Genomic DNA, 25365 nt, shown 5'->3' with positions numbered 1-25365 from the left:
TTATAAAACTCTGGTAAAAGAAATCAAAGAAATAAATGAAGAGCTATTCCATATTAATAAATAGAAAGATTCAATATTTTCAAGGTGTCAATTCTTCCCAACTTGTTCTATAGATTTGATGCAATTCCTATCAAAATCTCAGCAAATTATTTTGTGGGTATTGACAAACTGATTCTAAAGTTTCAAAGACTCGAGCTAGCCAACACATATTAAGGGAGAACAAAGTTGTTCTTCTCAAGCTCACATGGAACATTTACCAAGACAGACCATATTTGAGGCCTTAAAATACACTTTAACAAATTTAAAAGAATGAAAATCACACAGTATCTACTCTTAGACCACAATGGAATTAAACTAAAATCAGTAACACAAAGATAAGCGGAAAATCCCAAGATAGCTGACACTACCCAACTCCAAGACTTACTATAAGGCGCCTGTAATCCCAGCACTTTGGGAGGCCAAGGCAGGCAGATCATGAGGTCAGGAGTTCGAAACCAGCCTGGGCAACATGGTGAAATCCCATCTCTACTAAAGATACAAAAAAATTAGCTGGGCATGGTGGTGCGTGCCTGTAATCCCAGCTATTCTGGAGGTTGCGGCAGGAGAATCACTTGAACCCAGGAGGCAGAGGCTGCGGTGAGCCCAGATCATGTCATTGCACTCCAGCCAGGGCAAGAGGCCAAGATTCCGTCTCAAAAAATAAATAAATAAATAATTTTTAAAAATGTTTACTGTAAGACTACACCAAATAAGACAGTATGGTATAACGAAACAGAATTCAGAGCCCAGAAACAGACCCACATAAACTCAATCAACGGATCTTTGACAAAGGAGTAAAGTCAATACAATGCAGCTAGTCCTTCCAACAGATGGTGCTGGTACAACTGCATATTCACATGCAAAAAATAAATTAAAAAAAAAAATCTAGACACATAACTTAAACCCTTCGCAAAAATTAATTCAAGATAGATCACAGATCTAAATATAAACACAAAACTATAAACCTCTGAGAACATAGGAACAAAAACTCAGATGACCTTGGGTATGGTGATAACTTATTAAGTACAACACCAAGGCAAGATCCATAAAAGAAATCACTGATAAGCCTGACTTCACTAAAATTTAAAACTTTCACCCTGCAAAAGACAATGTCAAGAAAATGAGAAGACAAGACACAGACAGGGAAAATACTTGCAAAAGACACATCTAATAAAGTGCTGTTATCTAAAATACATAAAGAACACTTAAAACACGACAATAAGAAACAATATGATTATGAGCCAAAGGCCTTAACAGGCACTGCAGCAAAGAAGATAAACAGATTGCAAACAAGTATATGAAAAGATAATCCACGTCCTATGTTACCAGGGAAATACACTACATACCTATTAGAATGGCCAAAATAGAGAACACTGACAACATCAAATACTGGCAAGAATGTGGAGCATCAGGAACTTACATTCATTGCTGGTGGGAATGCAAAATTGTACAGTTACTTTGAAGGACAGCTGGTGATTTCTTATAAAAGCTAAACATTCTCTAAATGTACAATGCAGCATGCTCCTTGTTATTTATCCAAAGGAGCTGAAAACATATGACCACACATACACCTGCACACAAACGTAAACATATGTCCATACAAACACCTGCCCACAAACGTTTATGGCAACTTTACTCATAACTGCCAGTTTTTGGAAGCACCGAAGATGTCCTTCAGCAGGTGAATGGATAAACTGTGGTACATCTACAGAATGAAGTATTATTCAGCGCTAAAAAGAAATGAGCTTTGAAGTCATGAAAAGATAGAGGAAACTTAAATGTATAAGTGAAAGAAAACCAATCTGAAAAGGCTACATACTCTGTGATTCCAATTATATGACATTCTGGAAAAGGCTAAACTATGGAGACTATAAAAAGATCAGTGGTCGGCCAGGCGCAGTGGCTCACGCCTGCAATCCCAGCTCTCAGGGAGGCAGAGGCGGGAGGATAGCTTGAGCCCAGGAGTTCGAGACCTGCCTGGGTAATACAGCGAGACCCCGTTCTCCACAAAAAGGAAAAAAAAAAAAAAAAAGAAAGACCAAAAAAAAAGATCAGTGGTCATCAGGAGTTCGAAAAGTGGGTGAAAAATAGGCAGAGCACAGAAGATTTTTTTTTTTTTTTTTTTTGAGACGGAATCTCGCTCTGTCACCCAGGCTGGAGTGCAGTGGCAGGATCTCAGCTCACTGCAAGCTCCGCCTCCCGGGTTCCCGCCATTCTCCTGCCTCAGCCTCCAGAGTAGCTGGGACTACAGGCACCTGCCCCCACACCCGGCTATTTTTTTGTATTTTTAGTAGAGATGGGGTTTCACTGTGTTAGCCAGGATGGTCTCGATATCCTGACCTCATGATCCGCCCGCTTCTGCCTCCCAAAGTGCTGGGATTACAGGCTTGAGTGAGCCACCGCACCTGGCCATCAAGCACAGAAGATTTTTAAGGCAGTGAAACAACTCCACATGATACTACAATGGTGGATATACATCACTATACATTTGTCCAAACTCATAAGATGTCTGAAACCAAGAGTGAGCCCTATTGTAAACTATGGACTTTGGGTGGATTATGATGTATTAATGTAGGCTCATAAAGTATAGCAAATGTACCACTCTGGTGGAAGATGCTGATAATGGAAAATGCTATGCAAGTGTGTGGGCAGGGGATATATGGGAAATTCCCATACCTTCCTCTCAATTTTGCTATGAACCTAAAACTGCCCTAAAAAATTAAAAATAAAGCATTAAATATTGACTGTCATTTAGTAAACACAATGTTCTGACATTTTACAATGAAATGTCAGAGCCACTAAGTTTCATTGTGTAAATTTACTTATTTGAATTTATTTAGTGTTCACAGGCATAAAACCAGATCACCTAAAATAAAACTAGAAAAACCTATTACAAAACTACAGTAATCAAGACTGTGTGGTACTGGCAAAAACAAAGACATACAAATCAATGTAATGGAATTAAGAGTTCAGAAATAAACTCTTCTATTTATGGTCAAGTGATTTTTGACAAGAGATCCAAGACCATTCAATGAAAGAAAAGTCTCTTCACCCAATGGTGCTGAGACAAATACATAATTGCCACTAAAAGAAAAAAAAAAAAACTTGGACCCCTACTTTATACCATATAAAAATTAACTGAAAATACATTAAAGATCTAAACAGAAGAGCTAAAACTATACAACTCTTAGAAGAAAACAGGTATAAATCTTCACGATCAGTGATTAATCAAGTTTCTTAAATATGGCACCAACAGCCCAAGCAAACAGCAAAAAGAAATTAGACTTCACCAAAATTAAAAACTTTTCTACATTAAAGGACACTATGAAGGTGAAAAGATAACCCATAGAATGAAGGGTAATACTTGCAAATCATATATCTGACAAAGAGTCCCAGAATATACAAACACAACTCAACAACAAAAAGACAAACAATCCAATTAAAAATAGGTAAAGGATTTAAATAGACATTTCTCCAAAGAAGGTATGTAAATGACTCATGTGCACATAAAAAGATGCTCAACATCATTAGTCATCAGGGAAATAAAAACCAAAATCACAACAAATTACCACTTCACATCCATTAGGAGGATTATAATTTTTTTTAAAGAAACAGAAAATAACAAGAGTTGGCAAGGGTGTCGAGAAACTGGAACCCTATATGTTGCTGTCAGGAATGTAAAATGGTATAGCTCTTTGGAGAACAGTTTGATACCTCCTCAAAAAGTGAGATATCAGCTTACCATATGACCCAGCAATTCTACAACTAGGTATACAGCCAAGATAATTGAAAACTTACAATACACAAAAATTTGTACACAAATGTTCACAGCAGCATTATTCATAATTGCCAAAAAATGGAAACAACCCAAATATCCAACAACTGATGAACAGATTAAATGTGGTATATCTGTACAATGAAATATTTATTCGATCATGAAAAGGAATGAAATACTGACACACACCACAACATGGATGAACCTTGAAAACATTACACTAAGTGAAAGAACCCTGACATTAACAGCCAATATTGTATGATTCCATTTATATGAAATGTCCAGAATACACACATTGGTAGAGACAGAAAGTATTAGTGATTGCTAACTGCTAAATGGAGGCAAAATGGTGACTGAAAATTGGTACTCTTTTTCATATGATAAAATTAGTGGAATTAAACAGTGGCGATGGCTCCACAACTTTACAAATACAGTAAAAACCACCGAATTGAACACTTAAAATGGGTGCATTTTATAGTATGTGAGCTATACCGAAATTAAAAAAAAATAAATGTCCACTTCTAGTCAAGATGTCAGCACATGGACCAGATTTATCATCATGCTTGTAACAACTAAAAAAAAGCAAAATATACATTTTTTAAGTGTAGAAGAAACATTTACTGATAGAGATGATATTCTGGGCCACAGAACAAATCTTAATGTATTTCAATAAAAGACCACAAGTCATTGAAAGTATGTTGTCTGACCAAAATGGAATTAAATCAGAAATCATTAACATAAAGATACATTGGAAAACTAAGAAATAACAGATGGCCACAGAAATAACAGATGGTCAAAGAAGAAATTACAAAACAAATTAAAAAGTATTTTGAATTCAATGAAAATAAAAATGCAACATATCTCAATTTATGGATTACAGCTAAAACAATATTTAGAAGAAAATTTACAGTACCAAAAAAAACCTCTATTTTAGAAAAGACAACGGTCTCATATCAACGACCTCAGCTTCCACTCAAAAAATTACAAAACAAAGAGCAAATGAAACCCAAAGTCTGCAGAAGACTCAAATAATAAATATATTAGCAGAAATCAATGAAATAGAAATCAGAAAAACAACGGAGACAATTAATGAGACCAGAGGTTGGTTCTTTGAGAAGACAAAATTAACTAGCCTCTAGCCAAACTAATCAGGAAAAAACGTGGAGAAAATATTACCAATATCAGTAATGAGAAACACAGTAACATACAATACAGATTCTACAACTATTTAAAGACATAAGGGAATATTATGAACAATTTTATGTCAATAAATTCAACAATTTACATAAAATTAATTCAGTGAAGCACACATATTAAACAAGGTTCACTCAAGACACAGATACCCTGAATAGTTTATTTTTATTAAATAAATGGAAACATAGTTAGACATTTCCCAGAAAAAAACAAAGACACTTGGCAAAATCCAGCAATGATTCATGATGATAGCTCTTAGCAAGTTAGGAATAAAGAAGAACATCCTCAACCTGATAACCAGCATCCATGAAAAAACTGCTGATATCATACTAAATAGAAAGAGACAATGTTCTTAGGCCAAGCACAGTGGCTCATACCTGTAATCACAGCACTTTGCTTTGGGAGGTTGAGGTGGGAGGTATCACTTGAGCCCAGGAGTTCAAGACCAGACTGGGCAACATAATGAGACTTCACCTCTACAAAAAAACAAACAAATTTGCCGGGGTGGTGGCACGCATCTATGATCCCAGCTAACTCAGGAGGCTGAGGTGGGAAGATAGCCTGAGCTCAGGAGGTCAAGGCTATAGTGAGCTATGATTGTGCCACTGCACTCCAATCTGGGCAACAGAGGGAAACCCTGTTTTTCCCTCTAAGATCAGAACAAGACGAGGATGTCTGATTCCACTCCTTCTGTTCAATCTTATAGTAGAATACTAACCAATGAAGTAAGTCAAGAAAAGAAATAAAAGGAATCCAGACTAGAAAAGAAGTAAAACTATCTTAATTCTCAGATGACTTGATTATTTACATAGAATATCCTATAAAATCTTAAGAAAAAAAAAGCTACTTGAATGAATATGAGAGTTCAGGAAGTTTCCAGAATACAGATGAATATGTAAAAATTAATGGGGCAGGAAATGTAACCACAACATGATACTACTAGATGCCTGTTAGAATGTCTTAAAAAAAAAAAAAAAAAAAAAAAAACTGACCACACCAAATGCTGGTGAGGACATGGACCAACTGGAATTTCTACATATTAACAGTGGGAATGTTAAATGGTACAACAACACTGGAAAACAATCGGTTTCTTAACAAGTTAAGCAGGTACCTAACATATGACCCCATTCATTCCACTCAAAGGTATTTACCAAAAAAGAATAAAAGCGTATGTCCATGCAAAGACTCTACACAAATATTCATGGCAACTTTATTTGTAACAGTCCTCAACTAGATACAACCCAATGTCCACTGACAGGAGAAGAGATATAAAAATTATGATTTATCCATATAATAAATGCTCCTCAGCAATAAAAAGTAATAAATTATTGATAACACTCAACAACATGAATCCCAAAATAATTATTCTAAGTAAAATGTAAAGTAAAAAAAGCCAAATGAAAAAAGGATACAGTCAGTGATTCCATTTATATAAAATTCTAGAAAATGCAAACTGATTTATAGTGACAGAATAGAGATCATTGGTTGACTGGGGTTGAGCGTGATGTTAAGGAATGAGAGGGCACATGGCCAAACTTTTAGGGGATGATCAATATTTTATCATCTTGAATGTGGTGATGACTTTGCATATGTTTACATGTGTTAAACATATCAAATAGTACACTTTCAATATGTACAGCTGATTATATCTCAATAAAGCTCTTAAAAATATAAAAATTTAAGCACAAATCTAAGAGGTAATTCACAAAAGGAATTCAAGTTATTATACAATAACAAAAAGTAATTAGGCTGGCAACATTCTTACCAGCTACAGTGAATACTAGAAAACGTTTGTATAAGACCTTGAAAACTACAGAGTGGGTGGAGTATGGAGGCTCACACCTGTAATCCCAGCACTCTGGGAGGCTGAGACTGGCAGATCACCTGAAGTCAGGAGTTCCAGGCCAGCCTAGTTAACATGGTGAAACCCCGTCTCTACTAAAAAGTCAGAAATTAGCCAGGCATGGTGGCGCAGACTATAATCTCAGCTTTTCAGGAAGCTGAGGCACGAGAATCACTTGAACCCAGGAGGTGGAGGTTGCAGTGAGCCGAGATTGTGCCACTCCACTCCAGCCTGGAAGACAGAGTGAGACTCGGTCTCAAAACAAACAAACAAACAAAAAACTACAGAGTGAAAATAATGTCCAACCTAGAATCCTGTGTCCACTCAGATCACCAATCAAGTATGAAAGCAGAGAACAAAGGTATGTTTAAACTTACAAAAAAAACTTGGGGCCAGGAATGGTGGCTCACACCTGCAATCCCAGCACTTTGGGAGGCCAAGGTGGGCAAATCACCTGAGGCCAGGAGTTTAAGACCAGCCTGGCCAATACGGTGAAATTCTGTCTCTACTAAAGACTCAAAAATTAGCCAGGTGTGGTGGTGGGTGCCTGTAATCCCAGCTACTCAGGAGGCTGCAGCAGGAGAATTGCTTGAATCCAGGAGATGGAGGTTGCAGTGAGCTGAGATCGTGCCACTGCACTCTAGCCTTGGTGACAGAGCAAGACCCATCTCAAAAAAAATAATAATAATTAATCTAACACATAATATACTCTTTGTCTCGCCAATGAATAATTCATAAAGCGCCACATATGTTTCCGGCATTCTTGTTGATACTAAATTTAAAAAACAAATTTGTGAAGGTATTTTCTTGGTCCAGTATGCCAGGGTACGGGGCAAAAGTGTAGACTATGAACAAATAAATTGGTTTGTTAATTTTAATGCCAGATAGTAAACACATAAATAAAATGAGAAGGTAAGCTTTAGAGGTAAGTGGGAGAAGAGAATTCTAGGTATAAGGCATAAAATATACAAGGCAGAGGTGTCCTTGGATCATCTTTTCAACAAATAACAATAAAAAGACATTTTAAAACAAGAAAATATGGACTATAGATTAGATAATACTGAGAAAATAAATATTATTAAATTACATAACAGCATTTTGGTTATATTAAGAAAATGTCAATTGCTTTTTAGGGGTAAAATAATGTATCTTCAGCAAGGCGGATCTTCAGCAAGGTGGATGGGGGAAGAAAAGAAAATAGAAAAGAAAATATGGCAAAATCTTGATAATTACTAAGTCTAGGTGACAAGTACATTAAGAGTACATTTGAAATTTTTATAATAAAAATTGAAAAGAGTTCTGTTTTGGATCTGCAAAATTTGGGATACCTATTAGACATGCAACTGGACATGTTAAGTAGACAGCTGGAAATATAAACTCTGGGAAGAGGCAGAAGTCATGTTTTCTCTTTTCTTTTTTTTTTTTTTTTTTAGCCATGGGACTAGATAGGGTCACTTTGAGCTGGAGAGAGAAGAGGGTAGGAGGTACCAGGACAGAGTTTTTGTGCAACCAACATGTGAAGGACCATAAGTGGAGGAGTCAGCTAAGACAGAGAAGATGTAGCAAGTCAATGGATTGGAATAGGAAGAAAACCAAGAGACTGTGGTGTTAGCAAAAGCCAAGAGAAAAAGTATTTCAAAAAAGAGGATATGGTCGGGCACGGTGGCTCACACCTATAATCCCAGTACTCTGGGAGGCCAAGACAGGCAGATCACCAGGTCAGGAGATGGAGACCATCCTGGCTAACACGGTAAAACCCCATCTCTACTAAAAAATACAAAAAAATTAGCCAGGCTTGGTGGCAGGTGCCTGTAGTCCCAGCTACTCAGGAGGCTGAGACAGGAGAATGGCCGTGAACCCGGGAGACAGAGCTTGCAGTGAGCCGAGATCGCACCACTGCACTCCAGCCTGGGCGATAGAGCGAGACTCTGTCCGCCAAAAAAAAAAGAAAGAAAGAAAAAAAAAGAAGATATGTTTGAGTGATATGTCTAAAGTTTCTAAGAAGTGACCACTACTACATTTGGAGACATGAAGTCACAAAAGCAGTTTCAGCACAGTGAATGAGATGGAAGCCCTTCCATAATATTAGAAAACTCATCTGCACTTTAAAAAATCTTGCATACACTCTTCTAAATTCAAAATTTAATTTTATATTTTAATGTAAAACTTTACTCTCCCATTTTATTATAGTCACAATCCTTTCTGGGAGGATTGGGACATTTCATCAAACACTTAAACACTTAGTATCAAAGCCCTTCAGAGTTGAGAATTAACTATTACTTACACAGCCATCATGCACATTAAGGGTTGCTTCAAGTTTTAATCTTTGGATAAATTCTCTTCTTCCTGTTTAGAAAGAAAGAACAAATAAAATAAATCACACAATTTGTTGCTGAGAAAAATATAACGTTGAAATTAGGAGCCTCAGATCTGGCATGAAAAGTAAATTCAAGCTCTAACTTCAGCTCCACCATTTATAAACTGAGTGATACTGGCAATTTAACCTCATCCTAAGACTTACTTTCCTCATTAAAATACCTCTACCTCATGCAGTTTTTTGTTTGTTTGTTTGTTTGTTTGTTTGTTGACACACAGTTTTGCTCTGTCGCCCAGGCTGGAATCTCAGCTCACTGCAACCTCTTCCTCCCAGGTTCAAGCAATTCTCCTTCCTCAGCCTCCCGAGTGGCTGGGATCACAGGCACGCAGTACCATGCCCAGCTAATTTCTGTATTTTCAATAGAGATGGGATTTCACCATGTTGGCCAGGCTAGTCTCAAACTCCTGACCTCAAGTGATCCACCCACGTCGGCCTCCCAAAGTGCTAGGATTACAGGTGTAAGCCACCGCGCCCAGCCTGTATTTATTTTAAGAACAAAATCATTCAAGGACAGAAAGGGCTGAGCACGGTATCTGGACCACAACAGACACTCATACTTTTCTTCATTCATTCATTCAACAAATATTTATTGAGTACTCACTCTGTGTCAGATAAAGTATATTTTACAGTGGTAAAACAAAAAGATTTATGCCTGCTTATGAGAGGAGAAAAACAATAAACAATCTGTATAAGTGCTATAAGTTAGTATAGTGCTATGTGGAAAAATAAAGCAGGAAAAAGAGATAAAAGGTGACTGGAGGTAGGGAGTACGGTTTTTAATTTTAAATAGGATGGCAAACAGCAATAGTAAGTACCAACTATTTTTAAATGTTTCTCAATTTCAGAAATGTTAAAGTTAACATTACAATGATGAAATCTGACATTAAAAATCAGTATAAATATCCATCAATAGCAGACTAGTTTAAATATTGCAAAAACAGAGTAAGTTCCTTCTTTGAAAAAGAGAAATCTGTCCCTTTAAGGAATGAATCATCTTTACCAAACACAGATCAAAAAACATGTTTATTCAGAAGCTGTAATGAAGGAAGGCTGAATTTACAACAAAGAACAATAATTAAGTAACCAGGCTGATGAGATCTCTCATAAAATTAAACCTGCCTATACTTTCTGTATATTGTCACAAAGGGCAGATTTCTCTATTGCACTTTCTTGCCATTCCATGTCAAAAACAAGAGATTCTTGAAGCCATTTGTTTTACTTCTTTCTCCATGCTATTTAACTAGTAAGATGGCTACGTAAAGGATGAACATATAGGTTAAAAAATAATTATGGATAATTACGGGGGCTTTTATTTTGGGGAGGGAGATGCTCTATGGTTTCTAAATTTACTGAAATAAAACAACCTAGTGAAATTTAGTAACGTGTTTTCATGAAATAGGTTGTACTTCAGATAATTAACTTTTCAAATCTGATTTTCGCTTGTAAAAAGATTCTAACTTCGGTAAAAAAGATAAATTCTTAAAAACTCATTTCCTTGTGGCAGGGCGCGGTGGCTCAAGCCTGTAATCCCAGCACTTTGGGAGGCCGAGACGGGCGGATCACAAGGTCAGGAGATCGAGACCATCCTGGCTAACACGGTGAAACCTTGTCTCTACTAAAAAATACAAAAAACTAGCCGGGCGAGGTGGCGGGCGCCTATAGTCCCAGCTACTCCAGAGGCCGAGGCAGGAGAATAGCGTGAACCCAGGAGGCAGAGCTTGCAGTGAGCTGAGATCCGGCCACTGCACTCCAGTCTGGGCGACAGAGCGAGACTCCGTCTCAAAAAAAAAAAAAAAAAAAACTCATTTCCTTTTGGCCAAAGGATTGGTAATCTCGTTGAGTTACAGGAGTTAAGAAACAAAGTATTCAAATTAACAATATAACAGTAATTAAAACTCACTAAAATATTAAAGTATTGGAAACTTTTTGTCAAAATTTTAAAACCTGGGTTTGAAAACATGGCTCTAGCCATTTCAGTCTGGAGAAAATCGTGGTAGAACATAAGAATAGAAGATAAAGTAAGCTGTTTTAGCAAGAACTCTTACATATGACATTTATACATTAGAATATGTACAGAGGCATAATACATTGTGGTTAGATCGCTTTTGAATGACATTTTTATATATGACTTCGGAGATAAAATTTATTGCATCGTCCAGACATCTCATAAAATATGCTTCTAGAGCAAACTAGCAAAAACATCCACTACCCTTTTAGTAATTAAATGTAATACCAAGAAATAGAAGCTGAAAGCCACCATAAAATAAGAACGGTACCTTAATAAAACTGAGCCTCGGGCCCGGCGCGGTGGCTCAAGCCTGTAATCCCAGCACTTTGAGAGGCCGAGATGGGCGGATCACGAGGTCAGGAGATCGAGACCGTCCTGGCTAACACGGTGAAACCCCGTCTCTACTAAAAAATACAAAAAACTAGCCGAGCGAGGTGGCGGGCGCCTGTAGTCCCAGCTACTTGGGAGGCTGAGGCAGGAGAATGGCATGAGCCCAAGAGGAGGAGCTTGCAGTGAGCTGAGATCTGGCCACTGCACTCCAGCCTGGGTGACAGAGCAAGACTCCGTCTCAAAAAAATAAATAAAAAATAAAAAATAAAAATAAAACTGAGCCTCCTCAAATTAAAATAAAAATAAACTCACATGTGAATGCATTAAAAGCTGTGAAGGGTCTGGCCTATTTGCAAGGTAACCAATTGGACTGCTACCTTTCTTGGATGCTAGCAAAAGACACCAGCCTCCTAAGTCAGAGGCAAAAAATTTTACTACTCATGTACGGCAAGTAGTATGAGCTTTAGGTTCACACTGGTTCCTCTTGTCTTCCAAGTCCCATAGGGCAACTTGGAGAGGCCTGGGTAGATGCTGTGCATGCAATGGGTTTTAATTACAGCTGAGGAATCTTGAACTGGGGGAACCCAAATCTTGTATCAAGCAAATCTGCCTGACCTTTATCCCTAATGAGACGTTATTAAACTGAACAACAAACTTGTCTTTGGCTCAAGAGGCTCTCAGTACTCCAGTGTTGGGCGTAAATATGTATTTAGAATTGTTATGTATTCCAAGGCTATTCACTATATAAACCTCACTGAAAAGATAGTCCAGAACAAAACGATTAGTGCCTCTGCTCCCAAGATGTTCAGAAATCCAAAGAGGTATCTAGAATCTTCTACCAAGAATTACGCACTTGTTATGGATGAACTCACCATTGTGGCTTCCAACTCAAATCTCTCTGTACCTCAAGCTGCCTCTTATAATTCTGTCTCTACTCTGGCATTCTTTCTATGTTAATAGGTTACAAACTCCGTAAGAACACTGCTTTGTTCACCCATGTATTCCAAATACCTAACACAGTGCCTGCCACAAAGTATGCATTCAATACACATTTGCTGAATCAGTGAATAAACGACTGGGATCATGATATTCATTCTGTTCTAGAATCTGTATTACCACTCAATAACATATGGTGATGGCTGGGCGTGGTGGCTCACACCTGTAATCCCAGTACTTTGGGAGGCCGAGGTGGGTGGATCACCTGAAGTCAGGAGTTTAGGACCAGCCTGACCAACATGTCGAAACCCCATCTCTACTAAAAATATAAAAATTAGCTGGGTGTGGTGACAGGCACCTGTAGTCCCAGCTACTTGGGAGGCTGAGGTAGGAGAATCGCTTGAACCTGGGAGGCAGAGGCTGCAGTGAGCCGAGGTCGTGCCACTGTACTCCAGCCTGGGCAACAGAATGAGACTCCGTCTCAAAAAAATAAAATAAAATAACACATAGTGAACGTATTTCAATGACAATAAATATACAGCTATTCCTCATTTTTAATGATTCTGTAATCATTAAACCATTAAATAAATTACAACTTTGTAATTTGTTTATTCACATACCTATCTCCTTTACTAGACTAGTTGAGAATTAATTATCACTTATAGAGATGGTTGGGGCAAGAAATGTTGGAATTAGGTTTAAACATCTGACTTGAACATACTACACTTACGCTGGACAAAACTTATTTTCTCAGAGCCTTAGTTCTTACTTGGGGGTGACAAGTTCTACCAAGGACAGACAAAACACAGAATTATTTCATCCTTGGCACAGCACAGGACAGATGACTAATAGTTAAGAGATTTAGAGATCCAGATATGAGAGGCTCAGCAATCACCAAACAAATACAGTGTAAAAAGGTCTCACCATGGCAACATTATAATCGGACTGTCTGAAGTCAAAGTGAAAGAGTGAATCCTAAAAATGGCAAGAGAAAAAAAACCATCTAAAAACAGTTTAAAAAAAAAAAAAAAGGACTAAGAAAGTGGTTATATAATATTAAAGAGATCAACTCAGCAAGAATATATAACAATTCTAAATATATATTTGCACCCAACACTGGAGTACTGACAGTCATAAAACAAATATTACTAGACCTAAAGAAGGAGATACACTGCAACACAACAGTGGGAAACTTCAATATCCCACTTACAGCATTAGACAGATCATCTAGACAAATAATCAGCAAAGAAACACTGGACTTAAACTGGACTTTAGACCAAATGGGCTTAACAGACATTTACAAAACATTCTATTCAACGACTGCAGAATATACAATATTCTCGTCAACATACGGAACATTCTCCAAGACAGACCATATCTTAAGCCACAAAACAAAGTCTCAACAAATTTTTTTAAACTGAAATATCAAGTGCCTTCTCACATAACAGCAGAATAAAACTAGAAATCAATACCAAGAGAAACTTTACAAACCATACAAATACACAGAAATTAAACAACATGCTCCTGAATGACAATAGGGTCAATGAAGAAATTAGGACAGAAATTTTAAAAAATTTTTTTGAAACAAATGAAAACGGAAATACAACACACCAAACCTGTGGATACAGCAAAAGCAGTGCTAAGAAGAACACAGCAATAAATTCCCACAACAAAAAGTGGAAAGATTACAAATTAATAATCTAAGAACGCATCTCGAGGAACTAGAAAAGCAAGAACAAACCAAACCCAAAAGTAGCAGAAGAAAATAAATAAAGATCAGAGCAGAACCAAATGAAATATGGACTAAAAAAAAAAACACAAAAGGTCAATGAAATGAAAAGCTGGTTCTTCAAAGAGATTAAAAAAATTGATAAACCACTAGCCAGACTAACCAAGAAAAGAAGGGAGAAGAGACAAAATCAAGAAATGAAAAAGGAGACATTACAACTGATTCCATAGAAGTACAAAGATTAACATAGACTATAATGAACTTTATACTCATAAACTAGAAAACCTACAGGAAATAGATACATTCCCAGAAAAACACAACCTACCAAGACTGAACCAGGAAGAAATAGAAAATCTGAATAGACCAGTAATGAGCAGCCAAGAATTAATCAGTAATTTTTACAATTTCCCAGCAAAGAAAAGCCCAGTACCAGATGGATTCACAGTTAAATTCTACCCAATGTACAAAGAAGTAATATCAATACTCCTGAAACTATTCCAAAAAATCAAGGACAGGCCCCTCCCTAACTTATTCTATAAGGCCATTAATCACCCTTGATAACAAAACCAAAGAAGGACACAAAACAAAGGATACAGAATAAAAAGAAAACTACAAACTAACGAACACAAATGCAAAAATCCTCAACGAAATACTGGCAAACGAAATCCAACACCAAATCAAAAAGATAACACACAATGATCAAGTGGGTTTTATACCGGGAATGCAAGGATGGGTCAACATATGCAAATCAATAAATGTGATACACCATATCAACAGAATGAAGGACAAAAACCATACGATCATCTTAATAGATGTGAAAAAAGCATTTAATAAAATTAAACGTCCCTTCATAAGAAAAACCCTCAGTAAACTAAGCACAGAAAGATCATACCTCAAAATAATAAAGGCCATATATGATAAACCTGTAACTAACATGATACTGAATAGGGAAAAGTTGAAAGCATTCCTTTAAGAACTGGAAGAAAACAAGGATGCCTACTCTTCAATATAGTATGCCACACTTCAATATAGTATTGGAAGTCCTAACCAGAGCAATTAGGCAGGAGAATGAAACAAAAGGCATCAAAATTATAAAGAAAGGAGTCAAATTATCCCTGTTTAATGATGATATCATCTTATATCTAGAAAAACCTAAAGACTCCACACAAAACTCTTAGATTTGGTAAATGAATTCAGTAAACTTGCAAGATACAAAATCAACATACAAAAATTAGTAGTGTTTCTACACACCAATAATGATTCAAGATGAAAATCAAATCAAGAACACAATCCCATTTACAATAGCTACAAAAAACAAAAAAAAAGCCAGGTGTGGTGGCTCATGCCTGTAATCTCAGCATTTTGGGAGGCCAAGGCGGGTGGATCACGAGGTCAAGAGATTGAGACCATCTGGCCAACATGGTGAAACCCTGTCTCTACTAAAAATACACACACACAAAAAAAATTAGCTGGGCATGGTGGCGCACACCTGTAGTCCCAGCTACTCCGGTGGCTAAGGCAGGAGAGTCGCTTGAACCTGGGAGGCGGAGGTTGTAGTGAGCCAAGATTGCGCCCCTGCACTCCAGCCTGGGTGACAGAGTGAGACTCCATCTCAAAAAGAAAAAAGGAAATTATAAAACACACACACACACACAGACGCACACACAAACTAGGAATATATTTAACCAGAAGTAAAAAAAAAAAAAATCTCTACAAGGAGACCTACAAAACACTGTTAAAAGAAATTATACATGATACAAATGGAAAAACATCCCACGATCATTGGATATTCAGAAGAATATCATTAAAATGACCATACTGTACAAAGTAACCTACAGATTCAATACAATCCCTATCAAAATATCAAGATAATTTTTTGCAAAATTAGAAAAAACAATCCTAAAATTCATATGGAACCAAAAAGGAGCCCCAATAGCCAAAGCAATGCTGAGCAAAAAGAATAAAGCTGGAGGCATCACATTATCTGACTTCAAACTATATTACAAGACTATACTAACCAGAACAGCAGGTTACTGGTATAAAAATAAGACACACAGGTCAATGGAACAGAATAGAGAACCCAGAAATAAAGTCACATACTTGCAGCCAACTGATGTTTGACAAAGCCGATGAGAACATATATTGTGGAAAGGAAACCCTCTTCAATCAGTGGTGCTAAGAAAGATATCCACATGCAGAGGAATGCAATTGAATGCCTCTCTCTCACCCATACATAAAAATCAACTCAAGGTGGCTTAAAGACAAAAATGTAAGACCCAAAACTATAAAGATACTAGAAATCAGACAAATGGGACTCAATTAAACTAAAAAGCTTCTGCACGGCAGAAGAAATAATCAACAGAATGAAGAGACAACCAACCCTGTTGAATGACAGAAAATATTTGCAAATTATTCATCCAATAGGGGACTAACATCCAGACTATACAAGGAAGTCAAACAATTCAACAACCAAAAAAATCTAACAATCCTATTAAAAAGTAGGCAAAAGAGATTAACAGACATTTTTCAAAAGCATACACCCAACAGGTATATGAAAAAATGCTTAACATTACCAATCATAAGAGAAATGCAAATCAAAACCACAATGGGATATCACCTTATCCTAGTCAGAATGGCTTTTATTAAAAAGACAAACAATGTTAGTTATCATGTGAAAGAAAGGGAACTCTTACACACCATTGGTGGGAATGCAAATTAGTACAGCCTCTATGGAAAACAGTATGGAGATTTCTCCAAGAATTAAAAATAGAACTACCTTTCCATCCAGCAATCCCACTACTAGGTTTTCACAAAAAAGAAAAGAAATTAATATATCTAAAAGATATGTGCACCAGTATGTTTACTACAGCACTATTCACAACAGCAAAGATATGGAATCAACCTAAGTGTCCATCAATGGATGAGCAGGTAAAAAAAATGTGGTATATATACACAATGGAATAACATTCAGCTATAAGAAGGAATGAAATCAGGCCGGAAGCAGTGGCTTACCCCTGTAATCCCAGTACTTTGGGAAGCCAAGGTGGGCGGATCACGAGGTCGGGGGATCGAGGCTAACACCGTGAAACCTCGTCTCTACTGAAGATACAAAAAAAAAATTAGCCAGGCATAGTGGCGGGCGCCTGCAGTTCCAGCTACTCGGGAGGCTGAGGCAGGAGAATGGCGTGAACCCGGGAGGTGGAGCTTGTAGTGAGCTGAGATCTCGCCACTGCACTACAGCCTGGGCGACAGAGAGAGACTCCATTTCAAGAAAAAAAAAAAAAATGAATGAAATCATGTCATATACAGCAACGTGGATGGAACTGGAGGTCATTATCTTAGGTTAAACAAGCGAGGCACACAAAGACAAGTATGACATATTCTGACTCATCAGTGTGTGCTAAACAAATGTGTTCACACGGATGCAGAGAGTGGAATGATACAGAATGCAGTGGAAGAATGAGGAGGTGGGAGGATATTACTTAATGGATACAAAGAACGTTATTCGGGTGATGGATACCCTAAAAGCCCTCACTTGACCACAGCACAATCTACGCATGTAACAAAATTGCATATGTACCCATAAATTTGTACAAATAAAAAGTAAAAATAAATAAAAACATCATCTAAAATAACATTAAAAATATGAAATATTTAAGGATAAACCTAACACCAAAAAGTATAAATCACTGCCAAAAGAATCAAAGAATGCTTAATACATGGAGACAAACCAGAACCACAGATGAGAAGATTCACTATTGTAAACATGTCAGTTCTCCCTGAAATAATATATAGATTCAACACAAAATCCCAAGTCTTTTTGTAGAAATTGACAAGCTGGTTCTAAAATTTTTATGGAAATGGAAAGGGTTCAGAATAGCCAGGATAACTATAAATTTTTTTTTAAAGACCAAGTTTTGGGCCGGGCGCGGTGGCTCAAGCCTGTAATCCCAGCACTTTGGGAGGCCGAGATGGGCGGATCACGAGGTCAGGAGATCGAGACCATCCTGGCTAACATGTTGAAACCCCGTCTCTACTAAAAAAAAATACAAAAAAATAGCCGGGCAACGTGGTGGGCGCCTGTAGTCCCAGCTACTTGGGAGGCTGAGGCAGGAGAATGGCCTAAGCCCGGGAGGCGGAGCTTGCAGTGAGCTGAGATCCGGCCACTGCACTCCAGCCTGGGCGACAGAGCGAGACTCCGTCTCAAAAAAAAAAAAAAGACCAAGTTTTCGCCGGGCGCCGGGGCTCACGCCTGTAATCCCAGCACTTTGGGAAGCCAAGGCGGGCGGATCACAAAGTCAGAAGATCGAGACCATCCTGGCTAACACGGTGAAACCCCGTCTCTACTAAAAAATACAAAAAATATTAGCCGGGCGTGGCGGCAGGTGCCTGTAGTCCCAGCTGCTCAGGAGGCTGAGGCAGAAGAATGGCGTGAACCCAGGAGGCGGAGCTTGTAGTGAGCCACTACACTCCAGCACTCTAGCCTGGGCGACAGAGAAAGACTATCTCAAAAAAAAAAAACAAGTTTAAAGTATCACACTAGCTGATTTCAATCCTCGATATAAAGACAAGAAGCTAGATCAATGGAATGTGGCTAAGAAATTGACGTATACATTTATGGTCAATTGATTTTCAACAAAAGGGAAAAGGTAGGCTTTTCACACACACTGTTGGATCAATTGCACATTAATATGCAAAGAAATGAAACTTGAATCTTACAACATATATAAAACTTAACTCGAAATTGTTCACAGACCTAAATGCAAGAGGTAAAAAGAGAAAATCTCCAGGAAAAAAAAAGTAAAAATCTTTGTTACCTTGGTTTAGGTAAAGATTCTTAGATAGGACATAAAAAGTATGATCTATAAAAGAATCTGCTAAAAAAAAAAAAAAGACACAAACTGAGAGAAAATATTTGTAAAATATATATCTGATTAAGGACTTGTTATTTAAATAATTTTAGAATTCTTACAATATTAAAAAGTAAACCTGAACATTTAACCAGACTATAAAATAAATAAAACAGAAATAAAAGCCACGAAAAGATACTCAACATCACTAATCATTAGAGAAACGCAAATTAAAGGCCAGACGCAGTGGCTCACGCCTGTAGTCCCAGCACTTTGGGAGGCCAAAGCGGGCGGATCACTTGAGGTCGGGAGTTCAAGACCAGGCTGACCAACATGGAGAAACCCCATCTCTACTAAAAATACAACATTAGCCGGGCATGGTGGCGCATGCCTGTAATCCCAGCTACTTGGGAGGCTGAGGCAGAAGACTCTCTTGAACCCAGAACACAGAGGCTGCGGTAAGCCAAGATCACACCGTTGCACTCCAGCCTGGAGCAAAACTCCGTCTCAAAAACAAAAAAAGAGAAATGCAAATTAAAACAACAATGATATATTTCTACACACCTACCATGAAGGCTACAATTACGAACACTCATTACACCAAATGCTCATGACAATGTAGAGCAATTGGAACTCTCATATACTGCTGGTGGGAATGCAGTACGGTAGAATTACTTTGGAATACAGTCTGGAAGTTTCTTATAAAGTTAAACATACTTACCATACAACTCAGCAATCCCACAGTAGATACCTACCCAAGAAGATTTAAAAGTGTTCAACCCTAGTTATTTTTTTCAAGATGTACATGAAGGTTCACTATTTACATTTTCTCCGTTAGCCATCAGCAGTGTTTAAAAAAAATTTTTTTAAATCTCCTTCAAGTACTTGTGGAAGACTACTCACCTTAAACCTGAAGCGACATTAAATTACAATTATAAGAACTACACACCATCTAGAACAATTTTCCAAACCTCAAGCTGAGACTCATTAGTGCATATTACACCAGCTCAATACCAACAGTTTTAAGAATATGAAAAAAAACAGAATGCATCCCATCTTGTAAGGCTTATATATACATCTAGGGAATCCTTTATTTTCGTTGTGTATATCACAGGTTGCCACATAAATGTATTTTTATCATGGATCGTTTTAAAAACATTTTTAAAACACTGATCTAAAGCATATCTGTAACATAAGCTCTATGCTACCAGAAGCTTCTAAACCTTCTAAGCACTTATAACTTGATTCATCCTATTTCAGGAAGCAATGAAACCCACAGTACAGCTATCATAGTGTCTACGGTTGTTATGATTGCTAATATGCCTTTGGTGTCTTGCCTTAAGGAATTATCAATATACTCTATCTTATGTTTGTCACAATTGACTGTCATTTTTCAATACTAAAATCATATATTTTTCAGCTTTCATTGAAATTTCAACACTAAAGAAACAAAATACAAATATTCCACTAACTTTTCCCCAATGGCTAAAAAAAAGAGGCAAAAGTCAGAAGTTACTAATCTTCATATAATAAATATACTGTAACTTGGCAACATTATGAAGAACCTGGTAATCTAGAATGCAGATGTATTCAAGATGCACTAAAGAGTAATCTACACACAAAATTATCCATTTCAATACATACTGACTCTAATGATATTCAAAGGACATTGACTTCATAAACCCCTTACAGAAAGATGAGATTCAATCTCCACTAAAAAATTGTCTCTGGCTGCCTAATCATAATTTACACATTTTACACATTATAATAAACTCCCTCGAAAAGTACTCTAAAATTACTTTATCAATTGCTATCTTTTAATTTAGAAGTGTTAGAAAGTTGGAGTGTCTGTCCAAAAGGAAAGAAATGTGAGTAGAAACCAGCATTGTATTGAAATAATAGTTTATGAACGATGTTTATCTTTATAAAACTGTATATATATGGGAAAATAACATCTGTGTGGCTAACAAATCACTGATTTCCAAAAGCACTACTCTACAACTAGTATACAGTAATTTGAGAAACTATTACATTTAAACCTACAGGTACCTCTGACTTTGATAATTATTCTTTAAAAAAAAAAAATTCCAGGAGGCTGAGGTGGGAGGATGGCCTTGAGCCCAGGAGGTGGAGGCTGTAGTTAGCCATGATGGTGTCACTGCACTCCAGCCTGGGGGACAGAGCAAGACCCTGCCTCACCCTGCCCCCCGCCTCCCGCCAAAAAAAAAAAATTCTACATTGAAATTTAGACCAGGCTTACAAAGATTAAATCCCTGGCCTATCCTTGAAATCCATGCTAGTCTAAAACAACACTCTATTGGCCCAGGTGAATTTTGTGGTTTTGCCAGCTCTAAGTAAACACATCTTTTAACCACAAATAACATATGGGAAATTATTCATCTTCATTCCCACAACATAACAGGAAGTTTGGTGAAGTGTAATTTTCTTTGATGGGAAGAAAGGAGGTAATTAATCAGTTTACGTAAAATCAATTACAAAGTTTGAATACTACCATTGAAAGGGCAAATGCTATGATGAAATAACTGGAAATGTAAAAGCTACAAGAAAAATATCCATTTGTTCTATCCCAATTTTACTATTTAGCAGTAATTCACTGCTAAAAATTTGTAGAAATACAAATAATGAAAATGTATCAGAAAAATACTTAAATCTACAACCCTGTAGATAGACAATCATAATGTTTAAATATTAAAGTCTTAAAAAAAGGAATCTATTTCCTTAGGAAAATCCTAACTTGGAATTTGACTTTTAAAAGGAAGGCTTTATAAGTGTACCATACTTTATTTATTTATTTATGACACAGAGTTTCCCTCTGTCACCCAGGCTGGAGTGCAGTGGCGCAATCTTGGCTCACTGCAACCTCCACCTCCCAGGTTCAAGCTATTCTCCTGCTTCTGCCTCCCAAGAAGCTAAGACTACAGGTGTACGCCACCACGCCCAGCTAATTTTTGTATTTTTAGTAGAGACTGGGGTTTCATCATGTTGGCCAGGCTGGTCTTGAACTCCTGACCTCTAGTGATCTACCCGCCTTGGCCTCCCAAAAGTGCTGGGATTACAGGTGTAAGCCACCGCACCCAGCCAAGAGTACTAAACTTTAAATAAAGTCATTTTATCGCCACACACAAAAAAAGATGGTAATTATGTGACGTGATGGATATGTTAACTAACTTGATTGTATATGAAGTTATTAAGTTGTACACCTTAAATATAACAATTTTTAATTGTCAATTATATCCCAATAAAACTGGGAGGGAGGGAAAGTCATTTTTTTAAAAAAATCACTAATTCAAACATTACCAATGTGGATTTTGCTGTTTCCTGAATGCAAGGCCAAGATCAGCACTGTAGTATAGAAGAGTTGAATAACAGCACAAAGGTCTACTAAGGGTAAAGGCCAATCAATTAGTTCTTTGAAAACATTTTCAAGTTTCGATACTTTCAAAAAGTATTTTCAAGTACTTAGAAAACCACTTTTAAAGGAAGTCATTCCAAAAATGTCTTATTTTAAGAGTATATATCATATCTAAAATACTATTTAAGATAAAGAACTCCCTGTATGTGTGTGTGTATATATATATACATCTGAAAAACTATAATTCAGGGTTTCTACTATAGTCAGTGAACCTTCAATTCCCCTAGACCCAATATACAAATTCCATTTCCATTAGGAAGTCGGAGTAGGAGAGGAAAAAGAAAGTATATGGTTTTGTTATACTTTAATTAACCCGTTTGTAGATATAGCTGAAGTAACTGAACCAAAGGAAAATACTAAAATATAGAACTGTATACAAGTACTTAAATTGTCCAACTGACATAAAGGACCAAATTATCAATGTATTCATGCAAAACAACGTTAACGTTTGTTTTATTAAGCTAAAATTAAGTTCTCTCTCCACAAATAAATTCTAAAAGAAATATTGCACACTTTTTTTGGTAAATAGTTTTAAAAAGCAGACTCTAGCTATGTTCAATTTTAAAATGATTAATCACCACTCTAGGTACTTATCCTACAACAAATGCACAAAAGCTTGTACAATGATGTTCATTACAATGCTGTAAGGGCGAACGTCCACTTAAAGAAGAATGGTTGAGTACACTACGGTACTTCACAATATTACATACTATGTAATAATTTAAAAGATATAATCTATTTTTACTGCCATGGAAAGATCTCCAAAATGTGGAGAAGTTAAAACAATGTTTACGATATGACACCATGTATTCAGGTGTCTCTCACACACACACACACACCCTAGCATTTGCACATATACATATGTACTTGTAAGAATGCAAACAAAAAGGTCTGGAAGAATATTCAGAAAACAGAAAATATTATCTCTAAGGGTGGCGGAGTGAAATTGAATGGGAGGGATCAAAGGGATTTTTGCTTCATTTGTATTGAGCTTCTACAAAATGTATTCGTATTTTACTTGAGACACTAAAAAGCAAGAATTAAAAAATTGCATGCTAACTTTTCTTAAATAATTTACAAACCAGAACTGTTGGCTGTAATGAGATTTCATTTTCTTCTCTTTACTTGAAATCAAAAACAAATGACAGCAACAAAACTGTAAAGAAAAAAATTTTGTTTGATGTTGTTTGCCGTATCTCCAAATAGAAAGAGTAATGAAGAGTATACAGCAAGAAACAAAAAAGACCTTTACTAGGTACGTCCATTTTTACGAAACCAAACTTTTTAGTTGACTCGAGCGTGACCCAGAAGCCTCAAAAAAAAAATAAAAAACAGTTATGCAAAACGAAAAAAGTGGAATACTGTTCCCTCAAGTATTGAAGGTTGTTTTTAGAAAGCTTAACTAAGAAACTGTAAATGCCAAGTGTGTTTTCCAGGGGTGGGAAAAGGAACGTGAAACCCTACACCACCTTTAAGCGGTCAAAACGAACCGAAGAACAGAGTGGAACTGGGAGAGCGCGCGGGGGTGGGGAGAGCTCAGCTATCACTTTTAGGTTTTGGCTCAGCGCCGCAAGAACAGTTTACACGGATTCTGTCTGGAGCGTGAAGTCCCTGAGGGTGGTCAACGCGTCGCAGCCGACACCTAAACCCTCTGGAGATTGAAGACAAGGGTGGGCAACAACTTAGGTTCTTCGGCTCAGCGGGGAGAGCGCACTGGAAAAGAGCAAAAGAGCTAACTTTTGCTCTAAACGCGGCAGCTCCTGGAGGCTCCGCAAGTCCCCCGAGTCCCAACCCATTAGCGACCCCAACACCTTTACAAGCCAGTACCTTCTGCCCTCGGCCCGGCCCTCCGAGGAAAACCCAGCAAGGGCGGCGGCTGGCAGCAAGCATAGGGGGCTTGATTTGGGGAGGCACCGGCACGGGATTCGGCGACCGAGGCCCCACCCAACACCCCAGAGTCTCGGGGCACCCTCGCCGAGACGCTGTCCCACCTCCAACAACCCCGGCAGTGCGCCCCCTCCCCCACTCTGGGCGGCGACCTCAGCGCCTCCGCCCCGGGGCCCCCGCTCACCCAGGTAGCGGCTCCGCAGCCGGGACGGGTCCTCCAGCCCGAGGGACCTTTTCCTCACGTCCCACAACAGGTGTGGGCAGGAGCCACCCCGAGACATGGCTCTGCCTGAGCCGGGTGGGAGGGGAGACCACCGCGTGGGGGAGGGGAGGAGGGGGAGGGAACACCGGATCAACACCCGAGCCGCACCGGCACCATCCGCGCGCCGGGCCTCCAGGGCGCAGCGTTAGATGGCGGTGGCAGCAGCCGCGCCTGGGCCCCCGAAGCCCGGCCGCACCCGGGCCGGAGCTCGCCTCATACTCTCCTTCTTAGACTAACCAGAACATCCAAAGATCAGCAACAGTCTCCTCCCTCGGCCCCCCTCCAACAGGAGGAGGCGGAGGCGGAGGCGATGGCGACTCCTCCCTCTCCTCGTCCTGGATACCCTCCCCGCCAACCCTTTCTCGCGAGATGACGACCACCGTGGGGACTGAGGCTGGTGTGTGCCGCTGCTGCCCTCACCGTGGAAGAATGCATTCGGGCCACTCTAACCAGATTCTTAAGTCGCTAGGGATGAAAGAGGAGTAGAGAGAGAAGCGACTCAATTCTGTAGTCTCTCGCTCACGAGTCTCCAGTCAAAAGAAGCAACAGAATAGTGCAGCATCATCTTTAGGCACTGAAGGCCCGAAAAGCCCATTTTAACTACGGGCCTGCTTAGTCAAAGTTAAGGGGCAGTAGAGCCGGCGCAGCTTCACTTTCCCTTCTCCAACATGGCCTCGAGGGCTGGGGGGAGAAAGAGGAGGT

At 38.3% G+C, this 25365-nt stretch overlaps 1 protein-coding gene across 9 annotated transcripts in view; it reads right to left on the bottom strand.

The window, feature by feature from the left end:
* DCAF6 (DDB1 and CUL4 associated factor 6) overlaps positions 1 to 25353 on the bottom strand; it is a 141441-nt gene extending 116088 nt beyond the window's left edge. For 6 of the 9 annotated variants that reach the window (XM_010371781.1, XM_010371782.1, XM_010371783.1 and 3 more), the window contains exons 1-2: positions 24586 to 25034; positions 9136 to 9197 (exon numbers count right to left, since the gene is read on the bottom strand). In XM_010371781.1, coding sequence (XP_010370083.1) covers positions 9136 to 9197; positions 24586 to 24682 — 159 coding nt within the window. In that variant the 5' untranslated portion in view covers positions 24683 to 25034. Of the gene's footprint in view, positions 1 to 9135; positions 9198 to 24585; positions 25035 to 25083 lie in introns of those variants that run through there. The other 3 variants (XM_030935411.1, XM_030935412.1, XM_010371788.1) reach the window with 2 other exon arrangements.
* Positions 25354 to 25365: the final 12 nt, after the last annotated feature.

This window comes from Rhinopithecus roxellana, chromosome 8, assembly GCF_007565055.1.
Source record: "Rhinopithecus roxellana isolate Shanxi Qingling chromosome 8, ASM756505v1, whole genome shotgun sequence".
Lineage (NCBI taxonomy): Eukaryota > Metazoa > Chordata > Mammalia > Primates > Cercopithecidae > Rhinopithecus > Rhinopithecus roxellana.
The sequence above is the reverse complement of the archived record's forward strand: the minus strand, read 5'-3'. Positions and strand labels throughout refer to the sequence as shown.